The sequence below is a fragment of the Martes martes genome (assembly GCF_963455335.1).
Source record: "Martes martes genome assembly, chromosome: 4".
Lineage (NCBI taxonomy): Eukaryota > Metazoa > Chordata > Mammalia > Carnivora > Mustelidae > Martes > Martes martes.
In genome coordinates this window covers 179683149-179699596 of record NC_137891.1, presented here as the reverse complement: position 1 = coordinate 179699596, position 16448 = coordinate 179683149, and the positions used below count along the sequence as shown (strand labels likewise).

General features: G+C 53.4%; 1 protein-coding gene across 2 annotated transcripts; it reads left to right on the top strand.

Annotated features, from left to right (window-relative positions):
• Positions 1-658: 658 nt before the first annotated feature.
• NECAP2 (NECAP endocytosis associated 2) lies at positions 659-15111 on the top strand. Of its 2 annotated transcripts, XM_080800399.1 has the most exons (8): positions 659-789; positions 2959-3059; positions 5494-5598; positions 5685-5766; positions 6722-6830; positions 9240-9417; positions 13003-13087; positions 13883-15111. In XM_080800399.1, exons 1-8 carry the CDS (start codon positions 698-700, stop codon positions 13929-13931), a joined length of 801 nt encoding a protein of 266 aa, XP_080656525.1. In that variant the 5' UTR covers positions 659-697; the 3' UTR covers positions 13932-15111. The 2 variants fall into 2 exon arrangements, with proteins under 2 accessions (XP_080656525.1, XP_080656526.1); XM_080800400.1 differs by lacking the exon at positions 2959-3059 and having other exon boundaries at positions 682-903.
• Positions 15112-16448: the final 1337 nt, after the last annotated feature.

Here is a 16448-nt window from a genome sequence, read left to right as displayed (position 1 = left end):
TGAGCCACCCAGGCGCCGCGAGGAGAAGGGATTTTGAGGATTTGACTATGGTTGGACAAAATGTATCCCCTACGACATTCTGTGAGAAATCCATGAGGACTGGGAGTCTTTTTTCGAGACTTATGTTAGTAGACTTTAATCTTTGTCGAGTGGACGTCACACTGGGCACGAGGTGGGTGAGGATAAGGGTGGCGCCCCACGTAGCGGTGGGTCAGGTCAGCCTCTCTCTAGAAGGAAGAGCCTCCGTGGAGGTTTCTAGAGTCAGGAGAAGGCAGGACGTTCAGGAAGAGCCCAGGGAAGTAGAGGCTGGAGGCCATATTGGCCTCGGGGTGAGCTGTGTAGGCAGATACAGCTTTGAATTTCAGCCAGCTGGGATGCAGGTGTAAGTGTTGAGGGGATGGGGATGACCCACAACCAGACAATGGACTGCAGCGGGGTCGGCACTGAAGTTTTCTCGGCTGCGCATAAGGCCTCCTACGAGCCCAAAGCCCCTAAAAGCTCTTGTCCCTCAGCGCACGGCTCCAGGATCCGTCCGCCGCGTGTCTTGAGCCAGAGTCGCCAGCAGAGGGCGGGAGGGAGACGGACATGCTGAGGTCCGCAAGCCGCCGCTCTAGCCTGAGCCGGGTCATAGAGTCGAGTCGCTTCCGGCCCCGCGGCTGGGAAGGAGCCGGAAGTCCGGTGGGCTCCGGGTGTCGAGATGGAGGAGGGAGAGTACGAGTCGGTGCTCTGTGTCAAGCCGGAGGTCCACGTCTACCGCATCCCGCCGCGAGCCACCAACCGTGGTTACAGGTGACCGCTTGCCGCCGGGCCAGGCTAACTCCGATTTAACCGCTTCCCCGCCGCCCGACACGCCCACCATGGGAGCCGAGGACGGCTCCGGCCGGTTTAGGGGAGAGGCGGGAGGTAATGCTGAGGTTTCTCCCAGTTCGAGGCCAGAGCGGGGAGGGAGACCCAGACTTGGGGCTGTGTCAGCCCGGCGCACGGGGCTCCCAGCGCGGGGAGGGCTTTGGAGCCGTGTCTGGCCGGTACCCTAAGTGTGGTTCGGGGTGGTGGTGTCACAAGCCCTTTTTTTTCAGCCCTAACTGGTGGCCTTGAGGGGAACCTTGAAAAGCCTGAAGGGGGAGGGGTCCTGTCATGGGCGGAAATCTCCAGGGGAAGGAAAACAGCTCAGAACGGGCCAAAAGGACCCGTCTGAGGGAGCTGTAGGCGGATGGCCAGAGCCCGGGGACCCCTCCCTGCCCAGCTCCCTTCGCACGAACCTTAGTCCTTATCACAGCTGGTGGCGGTTGGGAGGAGTGTATCGCGCTTCTCCGGTGAAATGTTCAACCGAGACGGATAGACAGATGCTTGTAGGGTCTGGAAGAGAACGCAGGAAAGGGCGCTACGGGAGGGTAGTGGGGGTTGGAAGGAGACTTCCTTTCGCGATATGCTTTTTTTGTACCGTTTGCATTTTTTTACCAAGCCTATGCATTACCTATGAAAAGGTGCGGGGAGGGGGAGATGTACCTGTTACAGACAACCTGGTCTGTGGCTGTTTTGTGCCGCTGGAGTGGGGGTGGAGTCGCTTTTGAAGGCAGTGTTTTTGTCTCAGTGGTTTGGAAATACAGGATTGGCCTGCATCTCAAGGATGGTGGAGTGGCCACATTATCTGGCTTCTTGTTACTTTCCAGGTGTGTTAACACAGACTCCTGGCTGATTTTCTAGACAACAGATTACTTTCTTGAACACCTGTGACATCCGTGGTGTAACTTGAAAGTAGTTTGAAAGCAACAAGAGAAGAGGTTACAAAAACACATCTGCTTTCTGTTATCAAACTGGAAATTGGACACCAAACCCAGGATGGTCAGCCTACTCTGATCACCCTCAGTAGGATGGGTTTTGTCCCTCCTCATCCCTGCAAGAGTGAGATTCCCAAGTGTCTGGCTGGCTGGTTTGGCATAGAGGAAGCTGGCAGCCCCTGCCCTTGACCCTGAGAGCTCCTGTTAGCTTGGGTCTGAGGCCTGTGTTGCCCCAGTAGGAGGAACTGAAACTGAGTCAGCTGACTGAGAGTCTGCATTTGTGGTCCCCCAAAAGACCTGTGTCTGTCGTTAATGGTGTTGTTTAGGGACTTCCAGGAAAAGCCTTTGAAAACACCCAAAGTTCTTGCTATTTGGGGATTTTACTGAATTGCTTCTTAGAAGTAAAATGTGAAGTTACTGCCTTAGAAGTCCCTAAAGAAGCTATTGTGATAGGTCCATGGTTTCCTGGGGTTCTTTTGGCCTGGAACACCTTTGGGGTTAAATTTCCTGGATACCCATTCACTTTTCTCAGGTGTATGGTTGCTCTCTTTTTCTCTTTCTGCTAATGATTGCTCGCTCTCTGCTTTTCCTCGAAGATTGTCTCACTGGTCCCAGATGGTCACTCTCGCCACTGCAGCCTGGCAGTGTCTTAAACAGCAGGCCCAGGAGCTGCTGCATTTACCGAAAGAAAACTGGAAAAAAAAAAAAAAAAAGAAAACTGGAAGTCCTGCTTCTGAGAAAAATCTCTGTAGTCTAGAACCGGGGCCAGCAAACTGCCACCCACTGTGTTTTTGTATGTCTCACAAGCTAAGGATGGTTTTTATATTTTTAAATAGTAGTTGGGGAACATTTCAAAAGAATATCTCTTAATGCAAAACTTACATGAAATTCAGGTTTTTAGTGTCCAGAAAGTTGCACTGAAATACAATCACACGCCGCAGCAGACATTCAGATAAAATACGTAAAGCACCAAGACGCTCCTGTACTCTGTATTACTGCTGTCACCCTACAACAGCAGAGTGGGTAGTTGTGACAGAGATGGGATGGTCCTTTTCGGAGAAAGTCTGCCAGCCTCTCGTCCTGAGCAGGCAACCCACATGCCCTTCCCATTCCCGTCCCCAGCCCTGGAGTGATGGAGCAGGACCCCCTAGCAGAGGCTCAATGGTTTTTGTCCCCTTAGGGCCGCGGAGTGGCAGCTGGACCAGCCATCATGGAGTGGCCGGCTGCGGATCACTGCAAAAGGGCAGGTGGCCTACATCAAGCTGGAGGACAGGACCTCAGGTAAAGGCCAGGGAGGCCCTTGTGGGGCTGAGATGCCGTGCCTCCTACTTTTCAAAGGGAGAGGCAGCCCTGGCGAGTCCACTCGGGTCATGGGAACTGATCCTCCAAATCAAAGGCCCAGCGGCCCTCTAAGCCGCCTCCACCCCCCCACCCACCTTTAATTGTAGAAAGCCCGGTCTCTAGGTGTAAAAGGGTGCATTTCCTGTCACGCACCTGTCTTTGGTGGGGGGCATCCTTAAGAACATACTAATTTTGGAATCCAGGAAGAGGAGACAGACAAGCTGGTCTCAGGTAGGAAGCCCCAGAGTTTGCCTTTAAGACCAGCTTGGCCAGGGGGAGACGCACAACACGGTGCCGCTGAGTGAGGCTTCTTCCTCAGGAATTCTGTTTATCAACTGAATGGTAACTCCCCAGACTGACCACGCCCATGAACTGAAAGTGCTGGAAGTTGTCTTACTCAGCTATTTCTTTGGTGAAAGGACAAGCCAAGCTGGGCCGTGTTGGGGTCAGCTGGCAGATGTCACCTTAGGGGAAATCTGTCTGGAAGTCATGTGCCCCCAGGGCCTCCGGGTGAGCTGTGGAGGCCGCAGCGGCCTGAAAAGAGCCTCAGCCCCCAGAGCTGGGGACGGGCATGGTGCTGCTCGGTTGGGGGCTGCAACGTTCGGTCATTTATTTTTCTAACGTGTAAGAGATTGTCCTGGCTGGGGCGGGACGGTCTGTAAAGCGCCACAGGCAAAACCGGCCGCCTCTGAGAACTGCGTCTCTTGTGTCTGAGCCGTGGGACCTTCGGCGAGCCACGTGACTGCTGGTGCCTTGGCCTCCTTTTTGAAATGGGGATCACGTTAGCTCCTACTTCACAAGATTGTTGGAAATACGAAGTGAGCACACATTGATCCAACTGCTTTGTGAACTGCAGGGTGACCCAGAGCATTGATGCGTTCTGGAACATGGGGCTGGCTGGGTATTGGCTGCAGAGGAGTTTGAAAAGACAGCTGCTGTGACTAGGCCAGAGAATTCCGGGGTGTCCCAGGTGATCTCACGAGGGATGGCAGCGGCTGTTTCCTGGGAGCCTTGGGAACGGACTTTAAGGTGCCTGCCTAGTGGAACAGCGGCTGCCCAGAGCTGAGCTTCCCCTGCAGGATCCGCCCTAGGATGCTCGTGTCTCGGGGTCAGGCCTGCTGGGTCCTCTTGTCTCTCGCTCTGCACTCCTTCTCGGCCAAGGCTAGTGGCATTTGGGCCAGGGGAGTGTTGGGACTGTCAAGTCAAATTTCAGATACATAGCAAAATTCAGATACATCCCTGGCCTCTGCCTACCAGATGCCAGTAGCACCCCCCAAGCTGTGAAAAACCAAAAGTGTTTCTGCACGTTGTCGCATATCCCTCATTGGGGGGAGAGGGCAAAACCACCACTGGTTGAGAATCACTGCTCTAGGCCAAAGGCGTCCAGGTGAGTACTAGATCCCCAGGGGCAAAGCTGGGGGAGGGGGCATAGAGAAATTACCAAGAAGCTACAGACTCGAGGGCCACCAGTTTGGATTCAGTTAAGCCTTGATTACAATCACCTGTGAACCCCGGCATTGCGTAGAGGAGCCTCGGGCGAGTACCAGAAGCCCGGACAGAGGTCAGCACCTGTGGAAGTGGTGCGAGTCCAGAACGCCCCCGAAGGCGTGCCCCGCACCGGGGCCTAGAGTGCCCGAGTGACAAGGGATGCGTTCGGCAGGGGCTCCTTTTAAAACCGGTGGTCCTCTTGCCCTGTCTCAGCTGCTTCAGATCCTTCTTCTTCTTAATATTTTATTTATTTGTCAGAGAAAGAGAGAGAGAAAGCACAAGCAAGGGAAGGGGCAGGGAGAGGGAGAAGCAGGCCCCCCGCTGAGCAGGGAGCCCGATGCAGGACCCTGGGACCATGACCGGAGCCGAAGGCAGCCGCTTAACTGACTGAGCCCCCCAGGTGCCCCTGCTTCAGGTTCTTCTGTGGGCGCCCAAGCCCCTTTCACCGGGTTCTGCGGCTCCTCTGCAAGGTCTTTTCTGAGGTGGTGCTGTACCTGGACCAGGGCCTGCCTGCTCCAGGGCCCTCCCGTGCAGGCAGGTGGGCTCCAGCCCAGCTCTCCTATGGGAATGGAGTCCCAGCATCGCTAGAGGTTTGGATTGTCAGGGAGGACCAGAAATCTGGATGATTTTGCATGTAATTTGATTTTGAAGAGTTTGGCGGTTAAATCAAGAATATTAACCTTGGGCTGTATCTGACCTACAGGCCACTCCTGACTTAAACCTTTGCTTGGTTATAGGTCTGTGTCCTCTCTTCCATCAGAATGGATTTGATTTGAACCCTGGAGTAAGGTTTGCCTCGCTGCCTTTCAGGAAAAAGGCCGCAGCGGTTTGATAGAAATGTCAGGCAGGAAGGGGGCTCCAGGCTCACCCTAACCTGTGCTTCCAGGGGAGCTCTTTGCTCAGGCCCCGGTGGATCAGTTTCCTGGCACGGCCGTCGAGAGCGTGACAGATTCCAGCAGGTACTTCGTTATCCGCATCGAAGATGGAAACGGTGCGTGCGGGTCTCGGGGGTTCCTTCTCGTAAGAAGAGTTTCCTCTGCCTCTGGCAAGTGGGATTAATCCTGTGTTGTCCCCCAGGGCGCCGGGCGTTTATTGGAATTGGCTTCGGGGACCGAGGCGATGCCTTTGACTTCAACGTTGCACTGCAGGACCACTTCAAGTGAGTGGTTCCAAGACACCCGTGCTCATGCCTCTTTGCTTGCTTTCCTGGGACAGAATGATTTCCCAGCCTAGGATACTTAGGTGGTTGTGTGGGATTCGTCTGCTAGCAGAGCCCCGGAGAGACTCACTGCTCCTGTGGGCCAGGCTGCCTTCTCTACTTTCCAGTCCTCTCCTTTTCCCCAGGCCCATCTCTCACTGGTCAGCTGGCCCAGCCTCTGAGGTGCCATATCTCTTCCCTTACCAGGCCCCAGAGGAGCCAGAGTCCGTGGGAGGCTCATGGGGCCTTCCTGAGGCTGCTCCTTCGTGATACAACAAGTGGTGGCAGGTGGCCACTGTCTGGGAGTCCTTTCGAAAGCTAAAAGACGGGGCAGGAAAAACTGCTCCCCTGCCACCTGCAGGCCTCCGTCTCTGGCTGCTGTCGAGTTGGCGTGTGTGCAGCCACTCACGTGGGCACCCCTGGCTCTTCCCTGGCCTGTGTCCCTGCCCAGGTGGCTGCTGGATGGGTATCGAGTGGAGGGTACCTTTGTGTGCTCTCCACTCCCTGGGCATCTGTCTTGTCTCACCATCTACCTTAGGAGTCCTTGTGAGTGGGGGGTGTGGATATGTTGTCCTGGTCCACATGCCAAGTGCTAGGGAGGAGAGGGCCAGTTCTCAGATTTCCTGAAGACCGGTGTGAGGACCTTTGTCTGCATCCATGAGCTCACTGAATTTTCAGAGCTGCCTTTAACACATACGTACCTGTCATCCCATTTTGTTGATGAAGGAACTGATCTGCCCGCAGCTACTTATGTGTCAGAGTCAGGATTCAAGTTCAGGCCCAGCTCCCAAGCCTGCGTGTGCTTTCTGCCATGTAAAACCTCTTCCCGGATGTGGCAGGTGGAGGGGGGAGTAAGGGAGTGGAACGCAGGGCAGCGGGTCTCTTCCTCACCCTTTTCTTCCTGTCCTCTCCCCAGGTGGGTGAAACAGCAGTGTGAATTTGCAAAACAGGCCCAGAACCCAGACCAGGGCCCCAAGCTGGACCTAGGCTTCAAAGAGGGCCAGACCATCAAGCTCAACATCGCGGTGAGTCCCACCTCACTTGGCTTTGTTGGCCAGCCCCCCACCCCCCGGAGCCCGCCCGCCCTTTTCCCACACTTCAGTTCCATCGGTTGAGTAGATGTTTGTAGATCAGCTGCCTTTTGCCAGGTCCTGTGCTGGGGGTGAACGAGAGAGCTCTGCTCTTGGGGAGCTCAGAATTAAACAGAAGGACGAGGCGAGATGTGACCACAGCCTGGGAGGGGAGGGGATGCGCTCAGTGCCGTGAGTGCCTAGAGGAGGGGCACACAGCCCATAGTTAAGGGAAGTGAGGAAGGGTTCCTGGAAAAAGTGACCTGTAAGGAAGGGAAAGGAGGGGGATCAAAGGCAGTTCAAGCAGAGGGAACAGCATGTGCAAAGCCTCTTTGAGAAGAAGCATCAGTCCCTTGTCGCCAGAGCTGGTGTTTCTGACCAGGCTGTTAGAGTGGGGGCAGCTGCGTCCTGGCCTTGCTCCTCAAGGGAAGAGTAGGGAGGGCTCTGGGCGGGAAGGCGTTGAGGTGGGCGCTGGGAATCCTGGGCAGCTTCTGCTGGTGGGGTTGGTGTCCTGACGCCCTATGTCTCATCCTGAGCTGCCCTGCCTCTGGGTTTCCGCTTGTTAGCTCCTGTGGAGAACAGGAAAAGGCAGGGCGGGCTGGGTGTCTGGACGGGGTCCTCACCTGACTGCAGGGAGTGGGGTTGGAGTGATTGGGGGATCCAAGGACCCCATGGGAATGTTTTTTGAAGAAACTTTGTAACCCTAAGATAATGCTCTTCCTCTTTACTTCCTCTTTAATTACTATCTCTTTCTCCTCTTTTCTGCTTCATGCTGGTGATGATTTGGGACCCTTGACGTTGGCCAACTGGCCCTTAACAGAAAATACAGGTCATGTCCAGTGGACTGGTCGGGGTGTGACTCCTCTCTTGCTGGGAGGAAACTAACATTTAATGAGCATCACCTGTGTGCCAGGTAGTGTTTTTAGGCACTTACATGAATTAAACATTCTCCCATCTTACAGGCAAGGAAATTGAGGCTTAGAGAATTTCAGCCCACCTGGGCTGAAAATAACCAGCCCAGGTGGACTCCCACTGAGGGCTTTGAGGGTTCTGGCTTCAGGGCTGTGGTCTTGGATTGATGGTCTTGGATTCATCTTTGTAACTTACACTGGTTTCTGGCTCACATCGGGGCTCAGGTTTTTGTTTTTTAATTTTGTCGTCTTATTTTTTTTTTTTAAGATTTTATTTATTTACTTGAGAGAGAGCAGGAGCAGGGACAGAGGGAGAGAAGAAAGGGAGAAGCAGGGAGCCCTGTGCAGGGCTCGATCCCAAGACACTCTGGTCATGATCGGAGCCAAAGTCAGATGCTTAACCGGCTGAGCCAGCTAGACACCCACCGCCCCCCACTTTTTTTTTAATGTTTTATGGAAGTATGATACGCATACAGGAAAGTGCACACATCATAAATGCAGAACTCAGTGAATCTTTGAAAACCAAATGGACCCACACAAACTAGCCCCGAGATCAAGAAGCAGAGATTATCAGCATTCTGGAAGCCCGTCTCCTGTTCCGTCCACACGACAGAGTCACCACCGTCCTGATGTTGAATGCCCTGGATTTTGTTTTCAAACAAAATCTGCCTTTGTTTGGTTGCTCGTAGTTTGTCCATTGTCACTGCAGTGGCGCATACTGTTTGTGGGTTTGGTTTTTTTTTAAAGATTGATTGATTTATTCGAGGTGGGAAGGGGCAGAGGGAGAGGGAGAGAGATCCTCTCCAGCAAACTCCCTGCTGAGCACAGAGCCCCACAGGAGGCTCGATCCCACCACCTGAGATCATAACCTGAGCCCAAACCAAGAGTCAGATGCTTAACCGATGGAGCCCCCCCAGGCGCCCCCAGTGTTATTCTTTAACCAATGGTGGACGCTGGGTAATTGCCAATTTGGAGCTATTCCAAATGGTGCGGCTTTGGACGTCCAGGGGCATGTCTTTCGGTGCCATGAGTAAGTTTCTGTGGGGTCTGTTTCCAGGAGGGAAATTGCAGGTCAGCAGTTCGAGTAGCGGTGTACGGGGGAGCGTTCTGTTCGCTCCACGTCCTTGTCAGTACTGACAGTCTACATCCCAGCCGTTCCGGTGCGTGTGTAATGACACAGCACTCGTTTTGATTTGTAGTTTTAATTTGTATTTCCCTGCTGCTTAATGAAGCCAGGGCTGAGTTTGCAAATGAGATGTATTTGGGATCGCTCTGGAACTGTGATGCCTTGACCACCACTCACAATTGTGAGAGTGCTGGATGGCTCTTGACCATCTTTTGGTTATACAGACGTTTGGGGCTTGGGGGCCACCTTGGCCCTCTTTGTGGGGTTTTCCGATAAGCAGGGGTCCCCAGCAGAACTGACTGGTTTGCATTCCTCGCCTCTCTTCAGAACATGAAGAAGAAGGAAGGAGCAGCTGGGACCCCCCGAGCACGGCCCGCCAGCACAGGAGGACTGAGCCTGCTTCCCCCACCCCCCGGGGGAAAAACCTCCACCCTGATCCCTCCCCCTGGGGAGCAGGTGTCTGTTGGGGGATCCCTCGTCCAGACAGCAGTTGGTCCCAGTTCAGGTCAGTGAGCTGCACCTGCAGGTTCCTCTCCCCACCCCCGGCAGCTGGGGCCCCGTGCCATTCCCGCCTTCACTCACACTGTCCATCATTTGGTACCTGTCTGTGATACCACAAAGCTGATCCTGCCGGGACTGGGTAAGGGGTTCCTCTGTTCTCTGATACCTGCCACTTCCCCCCTGTGCCTCTGTGTACCCTTGCCGGGGGGGGTGCTGCAGCTTGTTTGCTGTGACACTGATTTGCTGGGAAATCATCAGTGTGTGGGCACCTGGTTCTTAGAGGGTGCTCAGTGTTTGTCACGTGGGTAAGTGACAGAGACATGGTCTGCTCGTATCTAGTAGGAGACAGGAGCCCAGGGCACAGAGACCGAATGTACGGGTCCACATACGACCAGCCAGGATGATGTGGGGAGGCTCCATGGAAAAGGTGGCACTGAGGTGGGCCTTGAAGAAGGAGATTGGGGCAGGGGACGCTTGGCCTTCAGACAGAGAGAAGAGTGGGAGAAGGGCTCAAATTTCTAAACACCTGGTGTGTGTAGCGAAATGGATGTAGCGTAAGTCAAGGTGAGTGGTGGGAGGTAAAGTTGGGGATTTAATTTAGAGCAAGCTCCTTGGTAAGGCCCTCGGGGTGCTGAGAAGTGGAGAGGCAACTCCCCCAGCACACTGTGTTAGTGTTTGCTCTAAGGTGTAAGGAGTGCCTTTTGGTGACCCCGGGATTCCAGAACTTAGTGCCCAGTACCAGCCATCGATAGTGCTGGGGAGCTAGCCCGTTTTCCTTGGCCCCCCACCCAACCCACCCAGCCTAGCTGATGTTCCAGGCCTTCCCCAGGCTGGGTGATTATCCCAGGTCAGGTTCTCCACACAGATCTCACTAGGTTCTAAGGAGCAGGATCTAGGCAGGAAGCCTGCTTTCTTTCCCTTTTAAGGGTGTGGACAGAGGCTTCCCCATCTGGCGGTCAGGCTTCCGCCCTCAGCCTTTGGGGGAATTCCCAGCCCGGGAGTGGGCAGGAGTAGCGGTCAGCCAGCCTCCGCCCTGGTACCAGGAACCATTCTTCCAGCATTATTTCTGAGAGTAACGGGACCACCTGCCTTGGCATCGCCAGGAGCATGGACAGGAATCTGTGTTCCTAACGGTGTTTGGATCCTCACCACAGTGGGAGAACCATTATCTCAGGCCTTCCCTTGGTCGCTGGTGCATGTTTAACAGCCCATACAGAGTATCCGCTACGTGCCAGGCAGTGTTTTAGGCCCTGGGATTGTTGCAGGTACAGCACCAAGTCCCTGCTCTCAAGAGCTTACGGGTTTTTTTTTTTTTTTTCATTTTTTTTTAAGGTTTTGTGTATTTATTTTGAGTGAGTAAGCGAGAGTGATGGGAGCAGAGGGAGAGGGAGAATCTCAAGGAGACTCCACCCGGAGCTCAGAGCACGATGTGGGGCTTGATCTCATGACCCTAAAATCATGACCTGAGCCAAAGTCAAGAGTCGGACACAACCAACTGAGCCACCCAGATGCCCCTCAAGGGCTTACGTTCTTTTTTTAAAATAATTTTTGTGTTAGCACAAGCAGGGGAGCAGCAGAGGGAGACAGAGAAGCAGACTCCCCACTGAGCAGGGAACCTATGTGGGGCTCAATCCCAGGACCCTGGGATCATGACATGAGCCGAAGGCAGATGCTTAATGCCTGAGCCACCCAGGTGCCTTGCTCTACAGATTAAAAAAAAAAAAAAAAAGACTTTATTTATCTATTAGAGAGCGTGTGCACACAGAGGAGAGGGAGAGGGAGAAGCAGACTCCTGGCTGAGCAGGGAGCCCGATGCGGGGCTCGATCCCAGGACTCCGGGATCATGACCTGAGCCAAAGGTAGACACTCAACTGACTGGGCCATCCAGGCGCCCCAAGGGCTTACGTTCTTTTTTTTTTTTTTTAAGATTTTATTTATTTGACAGAGATCGCAAGTAGGCAGAGAGGCAGGAGAAAGGCGGGGGGGAAGCAGGCTCCCCGCTGAGCAGAGAGCCTGATGTGGGGCTTGATCCCAGGACCCTGAGATCATGACTTGAGCCGAAGGCAGAGGCTTAACCCACTGAACCACCCAGGCGCCCCAAGGACTTATGTTCTAACGTACAAGACAGGCAGTCAGTGTGTCTGCAGACAGCATGCTGTCAGATAATGAGCCACGAAGAGCTACCGTTTGTTGAGCACTTAGTATATCCTCTAAAACCACACTGGCTGAGTTCACGTCCTAGCTTATCCATTGTGTGATAGAAGATTGATTACCTGCTTCTCTGGGCCTTGGTTTTCCGATCTCTAGGCTAAGGCGGGGTTATGATAACCTACAGTGTGGGTTTCTTGTGAGGGTTCAGTGAGCTAATCCGTGTGTAGCACTTGGGAACGATACCTAAAACACTAAGTGCTTGTGTTCGTCGTTCCACTAATGTGGTCGTTATCACCACCACGTGCTGGGCCTTCTCCAGGCTTGCCACCGTATTAACTGCCGCAGCCCAGGCTGGTTCTGTGAAGTAGTCACTGTTACCGTCCCTCACCCCCGCATGAGATAAGGAAACCGACTTGAGGGATGTGCATTGAGTCACACAGTTGGTCCTGGCCTGTCTTCCCCCAGGGACTGTGATGGGTCTGAATGGGACAATGCACTATAAGCACTTGGCAGGCATTTGGTGAGCTGTAAAACTAAATCCTTGAGGGCCCTGCTGTTATCTGGTCTCCCTGCCCAGAGCAGATTAGAAATAGCAAATTGGTGGGAGGGCGGAGGGAGGAGGGCACAGAGCCCTCAGCAGGGACAGCGTGGAGGGTGGTGCTGGAAGAGCGCAAAAGCATTCCTGGCTGCCCCATATGCCCCCCCCCCCCGCTTGGTGAAGGGGCACACAGCCCGCCCTGTGTTACTTCTTCTGGAAGGCTTACCCCAAACCCTAACCAGTTTGGGTCCCAGCACTTGGCACGTGTCTGGAGCAGAACTTTTTCAATTAGTCGATCCAGACCCTGGACGGAGGGCTTTATGTGAGGATGACCTTGCATTCTGTGGTGGGCATTTTCCATTCAAGAAGCCAGGGCAGATGGGAGCCTGCTTCCCTTCCTCTCTCTCTACCTGCCTCTCTGCCTGCTTGTGATCTCTGTCAAACAAATAAAATCTTAAAAAAAAAAAAAAAAGAAGAAGAAGCGCCACGGCGGGAGCGTGTGAATTTTAAACAGATTGCCAACAAAACAAAACAAAAGAAAACAAAACAAAAAAACCCAGATTGCCAACATCAGGGGTTGAAGACCTCAGCTTGGTCAGTGTGAGTCAGTATGAGTGATGGATGATGTGTGACTTGTCCTCACCGGCACCCTGCCCTCCACCTTGTGTGTATGTGGTTTTCCATTTTTCTCCAGGAGCCCTCAAGGGCTCATGAGCAGATGGAAATGTGGCAGCTTGGTTTTGTTTTGTTTTTTGTCCCAGAGTGGGTCTCTGTGTGTCTTTCTCGGCCACCTGGAATTATGAGACTGATTTCAGGGTCACTGAGACCAGAAAGAGAGATCTCTGACTCCTGTGTCTCCTTTCCTTCTCTCCCTGCCGGCGGATTTGGGGACGTCCATAGGAGGGGCCACCGTATCCTGGCCGCAACCCAGGCCTGCCACGACTGCCACCACCGACATCTGGGGAGACTTTACCAAATCCACAGGGTGAGGAGAGGGTCACATTCTTGTGGTGGGACTGGGGCCAGGGCCGTGTCCCTAGAAACCTGGGATTCTTCCATGTGCTTTTCTTCTGGTGTTTGGAGCAACAGCTCAGACTTGGATGTTTTCTGGCCAGCCAGAGGACAGAGCCCCAGAGTGCCTGCTTTGGGTGGCCTACTTCGCTTCCTGAAGGGTTTTTGCTGCTCTCTACTGCTAGGTGACCTGGGGCTACGCTGTAACTCTTTCTGGTCTTCCAGCCACCTTTGCTTGCCCCAGTAGCAGCTTCCCCTCTTCCTCCACTCCACACGCCCTAACCCCGCCCCAGCTCTCCCCGAACACTGGACTGAGAGTTAACCTTGGATCTAGCCTTGGCCCTCTTGCATTCTCTGCCTCAATAAAACTTCAAGCCTTTCCTTGGTGTCAGGGGGAAAAGACACTAAAAACTGACTGCACCATTGTTTATGGGGATGGGCTGTAGGACAGGACTCAGCACCTGTGTTTACTGTAAAGACAGATCGTTTAGACTTTATAGACCTCATGGTCTCTACTTGGCTTTGCTTTGTAGCTCAAAAGCATCCATAGGTGGTGTGTAAATGAGTGGGCGTGGCTGTGTACCAATAACCATTTTTACAAACAGAGGACTAGATTTGGTCCCTGGGCTGTAGTTTACTGACCCCTGCTCTAGAACATTCAGGGACTGACTTCTTGGAGCTCTTTCTGCCCAGAGAGAAGCCTCATTTTACTGACTTTGTATTTTCAAACGTCTGAACTCTCCCACCCCTCCCTTTTTTCCTTTTACAGGTCGACTTCCAGCCAGACTCAACCAGGTACAGGCTGGGTCCAGTTCTGATCTGAGTGTAGTCCCTCCTTTTCCTCATACAATTTCTGGAAAGAAGCCACGTCACCTGGGCCAAAGTAAGGAGGACGAAGCACTCCCCGGCCAGCCTCTGTTTGGAGCATGACTCTCCTCTCCTCCTCACCTGACTTTGACAGACTGGTGTGTTAGGCGGTAGATGGGCGCAGTGTCACACTGTTTCCTGGGACTCGAGGAGGAAAGCCCAGCATCCCTGTCCCTGTCCATCTCTTGACACGAGAGACTCTGAGACTGCTGCTTCCATCATGTGACCCGTATTAAACAGAAGCCCCCAAAGCAAAAGAAGGGCTTGAGCGTGCTACCTGGCCTCAGCTGGGCCCTTCTCAGTGGTTACAGATGTCCAGTGATCACTGGCCAGAAGGAAGATCTTGTGCACGCTTGTTGGCTGTCGCCACGTCACTCACAGTGCCTTCAGAGGGGGGATTCTTTCCTGATTTCTGGCAGGTTTATAGGCTGCAGCTCGAGCAGATAATCAGGAGGGAAATCAAGAGTATTAACCAGCTTTTAAAAAATTTTTATTTGCTTTGCTAACGTGCTGATCTGCACTAACTCGTCTTTGCAAAAGGGACTGCTTCTGCAAGATGTCCCAGCAGGGACCTCGGAAAGCATCCTGCCCTGTCCGCCGTAGGAGCCGCTCTGAGCTTCAGAAAGTGGTGTTCCTTCTTGGCTAAGTGGCCTGGCTGCCGGGTCACCACGTGGGCAGTGTGGGCTGAGGCAGGCGCCAGAAGCTGTTCGGGCAGGAAAGCCAGAACTGTCCTCGTGGCGGTGGGCGGTCCAGCCGTCCTGTCCACTGACAGCTCTCGGTTCACGGGCCCCCAGCGCAGTTCCCAGGGGCCTTGGGTTTTCTCCTTGGTGTGGTTTCTGAAGTGCCTTGTCTGCGGACAGCCTCTTACTTTCTTTTCTCCAGAGACTGTACACGACGGAAGGAGTTCTGAGTGAACTGGAAGACTAGGGTTGCCTGTTCTACTGGTTGATGAGAAATAATTTTATCTGAGCACACCTCGAAATTTGCTTTTTATCAACATACTTTACCTCTTAATTGAAGATCGGTTTTTTTGAAGGGTCAAGACAACTGAAAAAAAAAAAAAAAAAGTGTTGGCCTTTTTGTGGGACCAGATTCCGAAGATAAATAAATATTTTTACTTCTGTCCATGTCTGTCAGAGATGAGCCTGTTTTTGGCAGCATGGCCACTAAGCCATCCAGGGGGCCGCAGCTAGACTCAAAGCTGATCGTGTGTCCAGATTTCAAGTCCAGTGCCAGGGCGTCACATGAGGCAGAATAAGAGAATTGGGTCTTATTGCCCTAAGGCAACCAGTAACGTCTCCCCTGTGCATCTAGAAGAGCACCGGGACATTTTTAGCTTGTAATGTGGGAGGGGGCCCCTGCCTCCCCCCAAGACCTCACCAGGGAAACCACTCCCTAAATAGGAAGGGTGTAACAGGCAAGCAGAAGCAAAAATCCAAAATCCCCAGCACTTCCCGTGCTCGAGGGTTCGGTAAGAAAGCTGCAGTTTTTGTTAGTTATGGAAACAGCTGTTCTGGCTAATAAACCGTGTAAGGAGGGACATAGAAGATTAGAATGAGGGGTTCTCTGCCCTTCGAGTAAGAGAAAGGAGTTAGCATCAGAGGAGTCTCCGGAGTAGGATACCTTGCGTCTGTTGCCCATTACGTCCCATCTTCTTCCTTCCTGAGTGCTTGGAGGCTGGAAGGGAAGTTTACCTTGAACTCTTCCTGGCGTGGAAGTTCCTCTCCTTGGAGGTGGGCTCTCGGGTTCTGGAGCTGGACCTGGGCTTCGGGTCTGGGCGCTGTCCCTGGTAGGCTCCTTCCTTAACTCAGCGGTCAGTTCCAGGAGGCCAAGCCGCACTAGCACTGCCCACGTGCCATAGTTTGGCCTTAATTACCTTCCTCTAGAATCAGAAAACCGTTACTCCTAGTGGGGGTGGTGAGGCGGCTGGTGAAGCAGCCATCAAGGGTCTAACCGGAAAAATACCTTGACAGATCCGTGAGGGGTTGGGGGACGGGTAATAAAACAGTTTGGTGTTCTCCATCACCAACTGGAAGGCTGGCTGGGAAAAACCTGCCAGGGTCCCCAGGAAAATCCCCACTGCCAAACCAGGCCTCTCTTCAGACACGTGACTGGAGCTTCCAAGTGGGTGGGGTGGGGTGGGGGGACACGGGGCCTGGGCTGCGGTCTACAGAGCTGGGGGATTTGAATGCCCTCCCAGATGAGCATGGCTCCCACAATTGCCACCATCTCATGGAATCTTCCAGCGTAGGCCAGACCCATGACTTCTAAGCAACACAATAAGGCAAAGAGGACAAAATGTGGCTTCCATGATCACGTTACGGAACATCACATCTGTCCTGCTGTCAGGACATCTGTCCAGAGAGAGACCCTCTGTCGCTGGCTTTGGAGAAACAAGCGGCTCTGTGTGTGCCGCTCCGGTTGGAGGGTCAAAGAGGCGAGGAGCTAGGGCAGCCTCGGGCTGACAG

Excerpts from the sequence above, each read along its gene's own strand:
- NECAP2 (XM_080800399.1), top strand. The coding sequence starts at position 698 with ATGGAGGAGGGAGAGTACGAGTCGGTGCTCTGTGTCAAGCCGGAGGTC. Across the intron at positions 3,060-5,493 it reads GCTGGAGGACAGGACCTCAG|GGGAGCTCTTTGCTCAGGCC; the intron begins GTAAAGGCCAGG and ends CTGTGCTTCCAG. Across the intron at positions 5,767-6,721 it reads GCACTGCAGGACCACTTCAA|GTGGGTGAAACAGCAGTGTG; the intron begins GTGAGTGGTTCC and ends TCCTCTCCCCAG.